Source organism: Oreochromis niloticus, linkage group LG9, assembly GCF_001858045.2.
Source record: "Oreochromis niloticus isolate F11D_XX linkage group LG9, O_niloticus_UMD_NMBU, whole genome shotgun sequence".
NCBI lineage: Eukaryota > Metazoa > Chordata > Actinopteri > Cichliformes > Cichlidae > Oreochromis > Oreochromis niloticus.
The window spans coordinates 17,585,474-17,595,582 of NC_031974.2; the positions used below are offsets into that span (position 1 = coordinate 17,585,474).

The 10,109-nt window shown below is 38.6% G+C and overlaps 1 protein-coding gene and 1 long non-coding RNA gene across 4 annotated transcripts in view; one reads left to right on the forward strand and one right to left on the reverse strand.

Moving 5' to 3' along the window:
• Positions 1 to 1,830, reverse strand: part of plod2 (procollagen-lysine, 2-oxoglutarate 5-dioxygenase 2) — a 34,330-nt gene extending 32,500 nt beyond the window's left edge. For both annotated transcript variants that reach the window (XM_005448893.4, XM_003439210.5), the window contains exon 1: positions 1,378 to 1,830. In XM_005448893.4, coding sequence (XP_005448950.2) covers positions 1,378 to 1,480 — 103 coding nt within the window. In that variant the 5' untranslated portion in view covers positions 1,481 to 1,830. The remainder of the gene's footprint in view (positions 1 to 1,377) is intronic.
• Positions 1,724 to 10,109, forward strand: part of LOC102078491 (uncharacterized) — a 73,096-nt gene continuing 64,710 nt past the window's right edge. Inside the window, exons 1-3 of one of the 2 annotated variants that reach the window (XR_003221580.1) lie at positions 1,724 to 1,860; positions 3,250 to 3,417; positions 5,621 to 5,751. This is a non-coding gene — a long non-coding RNA (uncharacterized LOC102078491). The remainder of the gene's footprint in view (positions 1,861 to 3,249; positions 3,418 to 5,620; positions 5,752 to 10,109) is intronic. The other variant, XR_265810.4, reaches the window with a different exon arrangement.

Below are 10,109 nucleotides of genomic sequence, written 5' to 3' on the forward strand. Positions count from 1 at the left end.
TGCTTTTCTGATGTTCTTCAGATGCTTAAAAGAAAGGCTTGCAATAATCCACTCCCATGTACTGAATCTTTAACATAGAACTTCCCAAAACTAAAACAGCTTTGGATTCCTCCCTAGTCCTTTTCATTTAACCACTTTGGTAAGTACATGTATGTGTAAAATGAAATGTCCAGTGCTCTCATTTTAAATGACTTTATATGTAGAGTTTACAGTTTATGGGTTCAATTTTAATATTAGTCATGGTTTTTGAAAGTTTGCTTTCTGTCACAAATTTAGCCAACATATTGCATCAGTTTAGTGATAGAAGGCTTTCACAATAAAACATTATATCCCTCGTAAAGTTATTGTGGCTACTGTGTGGAAGTCCAGAGCAGATGACAAAACAAGCCTGTAGAGACTGAAAGCAGCTGTTGTGTCCTGATAGTCAAATCTCCCAGCAAGATGCAACATTTGAAAAGAACCAGATTTCCAGACTTAACTAAAACACAAGCCACAACATCTGCATATGTTGTCTATAGGTTTTACAAGGTGCTCTGTGAGTATGGAAGAAGTCATGCTAAACGGGAATAATATGAGGGTAATTTAGAGCAGTTTAACGACAGTTACGTGTTAGCAGGGGGTGGATTCCCCCCTCCCAAAGTCAATAAAAATGTGACACGATTTGCTTCAAGGAGCTTATCCCTTTACATCAGAATAAAGCCTGTCTCAAGATCAGAGAAGTGTTTGGCTCTGTTCCATAAACCTTAAATTATAACACGTTTACAGGCGTTTCTCTGTATCTCAATCACATAATTGCTTGTTTGCTGTATAATAAATAAATAAATAAAATGATATACTCGGGGATTTCACTCGGATCTAGGTTAAGTCAATAACGGTTTGAATTTTTAGTCTTAATGCAGAGTAAGGGGAAACTAGTGAAATCATCAAAGACTCGCCCACAATTGGTTAGTTATTTCTCGCAGTGAAATTTACAGCCTGACATCTTTATAAAAAGCCAGCGCTGTGTGCAGCCAAACAAATAAAAACAGGATTGTGAGAAACCGCAGACGACTCTTCTGTCAAACAACATCATGTAATTTTACGTTCCGACATATGTTGCGCTAGACATATTCACTTTCCCACACAGGGAGCCGCAGGCAGGCAACCTGCGTCTCATGTAGACATCATGTAACCGGAAATTACAGCCAGAAAAATAACCTACACAACTTCGTATTTGCACAGTTGGCATGACAACTCAGACGCAGGAAAATACGGTAACATGTAAACGCAGTAAAATGTGATGTAGCCATTGGCTGTGTCAAAGTAGCCATATTTCCCTGTATCTAAACAAGAATAGGAAGGAGTAAAAGTTTTTTTTGTTTTTTAATCGTTTCTTACCTTTAGGAATTGGCACAGGGGCTTGAGGAACATCACTGGACAAGACAGAAGCTGCAAACTTGATCCAGCATGAAAACACTAAATAAAACTTGAGGTATTCCATCTCTGCTATAGTGCGTGCTCCAGGTCAGAGAGCTGGGTGACCGACGGGGATATTAACTCCCAGCCCGGCGGCAGTGGTCAAGATCAGCCCAGGAGGCTCGTTCTGTTGGTTCTCGCGATAATAAAATTAATACGGGGGGATTTAGAAAAAAATCGACGAGTAGTGTGATTTCTGGTTGGGAGCCTGTAACTATTCGTTTAGCTCTAGGGAGCTGTCGTATAAGTGCTACAATTCAAGGAAATTAAATAGCAACAGGCGTGGTTCCTTAATTGCAGCTGCAGCTTGAGTTCTTGAGTTAAAGCCTATGAAGTGAGACGGTGCAGAGGGAAAGATAACGGTATTCATTCACCCCTGGCACAGGGACGTCCTACGCGAAAAGTGTGAGTAAGCGCAGCTGTATTTGAACCCCGCACCCCGCCGGCTGTTAACTATCCCTCCTCTGGTCCCCTCCCCCTGAGCACACGGCATCTGGTTGACCAACACTGCTCCCCTTCTGCAGGGAAGTTCAAACAGTTCATTAGTGTAAGCTGTCGAATACCTCAGCAAAAACACATATAAAAAAGTCCGTTTCCAGAAATTACTTAGAAACTTTTTTCCTTTATAACTATAATAAAAAATAAGTAAAACTTATTATTTTATTTATTATCCCAATTTCTTGTTTTCTTTCTTACTTGCATATTTCTCACACTTAGATGCATCAGATGGTCAAAAAACAAAAATAATAATACATTATTAGGATATTATTAGACAAAGAAAACCAGACAAAACAAAAAAATGCTGTTTGTTTGGGTTTTTTTGTTTGTTTGTATCATTATTAAAATATTTAAGGGGAAAAAGGCTATACAGACTTATCTGACGCTTATTTGAAATTATTTAATTATTTAACATTTTTCGGGAGAAAAACACAGAACAATGTCTAAATAACTGACCTCAGTTGAAGTCAGTGGTCATGATTCAGTAATAAGAAATAGACTGGCCAAAAACAACATCCACAGGGAGCGTTTCAAAGCCAAAACCACTGTGATTAAAAAGAAAACAAAGGCTCATCTCATATTTCCCAAAAGAAAACTCTTGATGATCCCCAAGACTTTTGAAAAAATATCCTGTGGAGTGAAAAGACAAAAGCTGAAATTTTTGGGAGTTTGAGTCCAATTAGATTTGTCATAAAACTAATACCACATTTCATAAAATGAACATCAGAACAATCAGACATGGTGGTAGCAGTGTGGCTGAAGCTGCTTTGCTGCTTGCCATAAGCGATGAAACCAGGAATTCTGCACTCTACCAGAAAAGAAAAATCCTGAAGGAGACTGTTTGGCCATCAGTTTTTGTCCCGCAAAGCTCAAGTGCAAGCTCAAGAAAACCTTCCTATGATCTTAAACAGTCTCAATAAACCCTCTAATGTGGCTGGATTAAAGTAATTTTGTAAAGACGACCAAAGTCCCTCCACATGGGCGTGAAAGTCTTATTGCCAGTTATTGCAAACAACTGATTGCTGTTAGGGGACAGCTGCTTTTTCACATAGGGGCAGATTTGGATCGCTTTTTTCCATTAGAGAAATTACAATATGAAAAGGTTTTTCCTTTTTACTTACTTAAATAATTAAATAATCCTTATAATTGAGTGTAAATAATTTGGTGTTATAGCAGAAGCTCAAGTTGAATACATATACAATTAGACATTTAAACTTATACAGTTAGCACGTGCAGCTAATGTGACAGTCCAGCTACGAGTAGGATAAAAGCTCCTTGTCCTTTCTGTCTTGGCAGCCAGCAGGCTCCCTGATAGCAGCACAGACAGCAGCCTGTTGTTGGGGGTTGCTGGAATCCCCCTGGAATCTTCCTTGCTTTGGATAGTTTGATGCATATGTCCTGTTGGCTCAGTAGACCATCCTCCCAAGGACCAAGTGGCCCCATCAAATGCAGATCCTCTTCCAGGTGATGATACACAGTAGGGAATCCTGTGACATCATTGAGGTGATGAACATATATAAAGCAGCTATGTAATGCTACACATGTTAGAGGTGCTGTATGCCCTCAACAAAAAGAAATGAAGGGGAAAGCAGAAACCAGATGATAAATCTGGCTTTCATTAACTGTCACATTGTATTTGTGTTTCCCTGTGTTTTAGTTGACACTGAAACTAATGCCTTCTGTGATTTGTGTCCCTGATTCATTATTAAGAGTAACAGACTCGCCCCCCAGCTCAGACCACTCCTTCCTGGTAAACACTTTGCATGGCTGCTGTAATCAGTGCCAGAAGATTGTTTTGCTTAATGACATCACCAGAATCGTGGTTTTAAATTTAGAGTGAGAACTTTTATTACTTCTTTCCAGTGAGGCCCTGATAGAACTATAAAATGTAGAGTCGTGCCAGAAAGTTGGTATTGGATGTTTGACTTTGATTTCAGCTGTTCTCTTGTTTTTGTTTTTAATTTCTTCTTTTTTGGTAAGTCAGCGTGTAACTGACACTATAGCAAGCACTGGGCAGGCATGTTTGTGGAAATTAGTGTGTCATTAGTGTCATGAGAAAATTACCCCTTTAAATCTTGCTGTCTCTCTTGAATAGAAATACTTTCAACAACAGAGATTCCTCCTATTCGGAAACTCAGACTAACGCAGACCAAGTTATAACAGTAGAACAACCCTTGCTTTTGCACTTTTGCAAAAGTTTCAGTCCAATCATTCACAGCCAAAAGAAGGATTAAAGTAATTTGACAGCTCAGCACCAAACATATAACTTATAACAGGGATTTTTGCCCTGTGGGTTTGTGAGGGAACTCTCTGCAGCTGGAAAATAAAAGTGTTTGTGGTGCAAAACCTAATGTTTTATTTTGGAAGCTTGTGACGGGAATATGCTACAACCATTGCTTCAGTTCACTGACTCAATACCCATTAGATATCTGAAAAAGCTAATGTAATGCACTTTAGATTTGATTGCACCCTGACAAAATGTCCAGAAGTCATACAAGGTATTTCATTTTCTGCCAGAGACAGTAATTGGAAATGTGACATACCATAGAGCTGCAAAAAAGCAGGAGGCCATCTATAGAGTTTTGTCTGTCGAAGTCAGCACTTGCAGATTGAAGTAATGACATGTCAAGAGTCCACGGTGGTGGCAGTAGCACTGTTGACAAGTTTAAACATTGGGTATGTGGTGTGGGTGAGAAAATTGCATTTAATTACACAAAAATGGGCAAGTGCAGGATACAGGAACTGGGAGATGGCTGCGGTGAGGGGGGTGATGGCAAAGTAGGACGCCATTAGCTCATCGTTGCAACAAGACACACCTGGACCTCATTATCCTCACTCTATCTGTCTGCGTATCAGGGGATACTAGGAGACTTTGGATTGCAACAGTTAAATACAGCTGTTCATCAACCTTTAAAAGGAATGCCGGCTGTTTGAAAGTTTCCTGCAGCACAGGTGGTGTGTTCTTAAGCCCGCCTTTTTAATTTAAGCTCATTTTTGTGGAAAACAAAAACACACAAGCCTCCAGTATTCACTGTCACTTGAAGTAAGAAAAAGACTAAACAGTGTTGTAGCTCCCTGACGACAGCAGACCGTCCTCTATTTTTGGCGGTGTTGTGGAGACAGTGGGTTTAAAAGCGCTGTTTAAATTTAATCAAGCTGCAAGAAGAAACAGATGATTCATTAGGGAGACAGGCCTCAAAGGAGATGCTCAATACTGAACAGAAAACAACAAAAATGGCTTAAAAAGATGAGAGAAACATGGAAAATTGAAGACAAAACTGCTCATTAACTGGTAACTAGCACAAACAATAGTGAGAATAAAATGTAAAGAATAATATATATTACTCATTTAATTCATGTCAGTGCAATAGTTTAGGAAATATATAAGCCAGAATATTGACTATCTGTCAGTTGGCCCTGGATTTTGTTCTACTTTGTGCTCTATTTTTGACACAACCCTCTTTTTCTGGTATGGTTTTGCAATTGCACTGGTGAGTCACATATAACAGAAACTTGGTCCCCTAAAGCATTCATGAGAACCCGCAACTGCACTGTGATTGTAAAAGAATGGGTTTTATTTTTATCCCAATGCTTTGATCACTTCACAGAAAGTGTAATTACTAGTACAGATCAATGGAAAGAGTAAAACTCATTTTTCTTACTTCAGCAGGTCATCTTCCAGAGTACCCACTACGTCACCACGTCATCGCCTGGCTCCTGTGGTCACATTTATGGGATTTTAGGGCTTCCATTGGTCCAGGGTGTGGCTGAGGGATTCCTCGAAGGAAGTGCTAGAAGGTAACACTGCATTTAATCTTAGACCAAAGACCTTTAAATAGCACAGCATGTGCATTTGTTATAGTCACAGAGTCTAGCTGCACAAGGCGAAAGGGTTTAGATATGGATAAATTCACTCTTTTTGTGGATGGCTTTTTATCTACTGTCTCAGAAAACAGGCCACAACTTACTGTAACCACTTGAGGCAGCAGGTTGTATTTATCAAGTGTATATTTTCTTGCAATTCTTAAATATATGTGAGTTCTAGTCTTATGAATGTCCATTTCTACTGGACAAGCTGGAGTTTTGAGACACATAATAAGCTCTTTTTTACGGCCTTTCATTTGAATGTCATCATTAGGCGGCAACGTTAGAACCACAAGGCCTCAAAATGTGTACCAGAAGTGGGTACACATTTACAACCTTGTAGTAAACCTGCCAATATAGTGCCACCTCATCACTATAAATATATGTACATACCCTACTAATTTGGTTTTCCAAATGCAGTTTGGAGGACAAGTAATTGTTGCCTTGATTCTGTTTGCTGACAGTAGTTGGTTCAGTGCATCTGATATGTGACATCTATATCTCAGTGGTCACAGGGGAAGCTTGGGTGTGTGGCTAAGTTCACAATTTAGAAAGTGTAGATTAGGATTTGGGTCCTTTTTCCCACAGTTTTTAAGATGTCATCAACTACCAAAGGGTTGTGGTTTTGTCATATTTTAACTAAATATTATACAACCCTGTTTTTACTTGGGTTTGCTCTTTATGTCCATACTGCTTACTATTGTTCCCACTGTACTCTAGTCTTTGGATCTCCAGCTTCGATAGTAGGTAGAAGCAGCACGGCACCCTGTGGCTGTTTCAGCAAGACAGTGCCACTCTCCCACTTCTGGATCAGGAGTATAATCAGACACTTCCCTCGCTTTAACATTTAGTGCTCCTATTATATATGCCAGCTGCAATCAAGCATTTGTAATAGCTGGCACTGAGTGTTTAACATCGCAGTGGAGAAATTCTGGCCCCCTCCTCTTTCCAGAATTGTTTTAATTTAGTCCCACTGGAGGATACTGAGCATGAATAGCTTTTTTAACGTTATGCTAAAGCATCCCAATCAGATTTAAGTTTGAACTTTGACTAGGCCATTCCAAAACCTTAATTTTGTTTTCTTTTTTTGGCCATTTAACGGTGGACATGCTTATGTGTTTTGGATCATTGTCCTGTTTCATAATCCAAGTGTACTTGAGCTTCAAGATTTAAAACGATAGCTGGACTTTAGATTTTCTGGCACAGAGAAGAATTCATGGTTCCATCAGTTACAGCAGAAGAAGCAAAGCAGCAGACCATCATACTACCAGCACCATGTTTAACTGTTGGTTTGATGTTCCTTTAATGAAATGCTGTCTTAGTTCTACACCCAACCCTAACCTTTTCTTAATCCATGGATGACATTTTTGCCCAGTCTCTTTCTAATTGTCGAATCATGAACACTTTGAGTGATTTTAACTCAGACAAGTGAGGCATGCAGTTCTTTACATATGTTCTGGGTTCTTTTGTGACCTCCTGGATGAGTTGTTGAGGTGATCTTGGAGTAATTTTGGTAGGCTTACTCACACTGTTTTCCATTTGTGGATATTGGCTCTTACCATGGCTTTCTGAATCCCAAAGCTTTAGAAACATCGTTGTAAGCCTTTAAGAGCTGATAGATGTCAGTTACTTTGTTTCCCATTTGTTCTTTATTTATTTAGATCAGGGGTGGGGAACTCCAGGCCTCAAGGGACGGTGTCCTGCAGGTTTTAGATGTGTCCTTGATCCAACACAGCTGATTTAAATGGCTAAATGACCTCCTCAACATGTCTTGAAGTTCTCCAGAGGCCTGGAAACAAACTAATCATTTGTTCAGGTGTGTTGACCCAGAGTGATATCTGAAACCTGCAGGACACCAGCCCTTGAGGCCTGAAGTTGCCCCACCCCTGATTTAGATCATGGCAGTATGTGTTGCTTTTGAGATCTTTCAGCCTGCTTCAGTTTCTCAGACAGTTTCTACTCAAGTGATTGTGATTTGACTTTCCACAGTTAATTCAGGATTTAACAATGGGGCAATTACTTTTTCACACAGGTAGGAGGTAGGTTTGGATAAGATGTGACACTAACATTCAGTCATCTTTGTCTGATATTACAATATGTGTGATTATCTGAAACATTAAATGTGACGGATCCGCAAAGAAATAAGAAATCAAGAAGAGGGCAAATACTTTTTCCACAGCTCTATATATACATATATTATAGTGTTGGTCTTAAAAAAATCTCTCTAAAACACAAATGTCTGTTTTGTTTTTTGACTAGTTTGTCAAAAATCTCTTTCTTTTTTCATTTACAATTAAAGCAGCTTCTAAATCTTTTTTGTAAACAAGCTGTTTCTGATACACATGCCTTGTTCATAGGCACGGGCAGTCTAAACTGTCTCCAGTCCAGTCTTTCTTATTTCAGTGTAAAAGCAAACAACCATCCCCCGTTTTATACTTTACATCTGTTTTCTTCTACCCTTGTGGGTATATAGTGTTTTCTTAGGCTCCGTTTGCACAGATGTTGCTTCAGCCATTTGTTTATCACCCTGGGTTTAAAATACAGATACCAGAAATTCCACTCTCTGTATACTGTTGGGAGACAATAGTAGTCACTGTAACACAGAGCAATCTGCGTTCCATTTTATTCTCAGAGCAGAACAGAAAATGTAATGAGAAGATATGTTTTCTATTCCAGCTTGGGTTTTGCAGATTTATCACAATACTAATAGGATATGCTTATTGCATGCATGACAAATGCTAACAGATGTTAAAATGAATTTTAACATCTTTCAACATCATTAAAAATGTGTAGAGTGATTACATCAAGCAGTTCAGTTAATAGAAAATAATCAGCCAAACTTGTGAATCGATCACTACTATAATGCTGGCTTGTTGCTAGAGCTGAAGAATAAATTCGTTTTATAAATTCAGAATACAAATAATTCAGCCCATCTAGTTTCCCGAACCGACATGTCTGCTTAACCCACCACTGTTGTAGTATATTAAATATGTTTGACTCACAGATGTTTATTTTTTTGTGTAATCAACTTTTAAGTATATGTATTGCAAAAATATTACACAGTTATTGAAAGCAAATGTGCTTAATTATATAGGAAGTTTCAAATGTTTTGCACGAAACATTTGTTACTGTAAAAAAAACCCAAATAAATAAAAAAATAAATCTGTTTTTCACAGTCTGGAACGTGTCAGTCATCAAAATTGCCGCACTGACATCAGTGAGGTCATTCTGTGTGGTCTAAATATTGAATTCCTAACAAATGTGGAATGTTCCTTGGAAACATAATAGCTTACAGCAGAACTCCAGTAAATTCTGAAATGTGCGCTCTTTTACAGTACATGTCAAAGGAGGGTGATTTTTTTCCAAGGAAGTCTTTTAATTCTTGTTAAATTGAATTTGCAACAATAAAGAAAGAAATAAAGGGATTGCTACTCACAACAGATAGTAAAGTTCCCAGTGATGTTGATTGAAATGTGGGGTCACAAAGAGTTCAAAAGTGACAGTTTTACACCTGGTGGTGATATTTGTAACAAGCAGTGGTGAAATGTTAGCTGTGTGTGTTACCATTTTTGCAGGTATCTACAAAGTGCTACATTGTTAATCTCAAAAAACTGTTCCTCTTTTTTCATGGTTGAAAACCAGGGTAAGTTTAAGTACAGAATTACAGTTGTCAGAAAAATAGATTATATTTAGTTATGTTAGTGAGGTTATGTACTTAAAAAGTTAGGTACACCCTCTCTGTTTCCATAGGAATTAATAGGGTAATTAGCAGGCATGTGCTGCTAATCAAATATACCTAATTATGTGATGATGACCAAGTATGAGGACCTCTATAAAAGCAGACGTTTTGTCAGTTTGCTGGTCTGGAGCATTCAGGTGTGTGCCACAGTCTTCAGTACCGTAAGAGCTGTACATAAACAAATGTCTGGAAAGTTCAATGAAGTGAAGCAACACTGTAAAGAAGAGTGGGTCAAAAGTTCTCCACAACAATGTGAGAGACTAATGAAGTCAATCGTGCAGTCACAGTATCTCTGTAGTGTAGTGGTTTATACATCTGCCAAACCAGTGAAGGATTCCTGATCCCTGATTCTTGTAGCAATCCCTTATGAGCAGGAGACCGGCTAATAGTAGCTATATACTGTATATGTATTTGTGTTAGAATGCTAAAGTTAGCTTTCTAATATACACAGAAAACATCTTGCTGACTTGGCTTGTTTACACTGGCTCATACTGAGCTGCCATAGTGATGCCCCTGTAATATGGTGGACTAGTATTGCCTATATTAACTCATC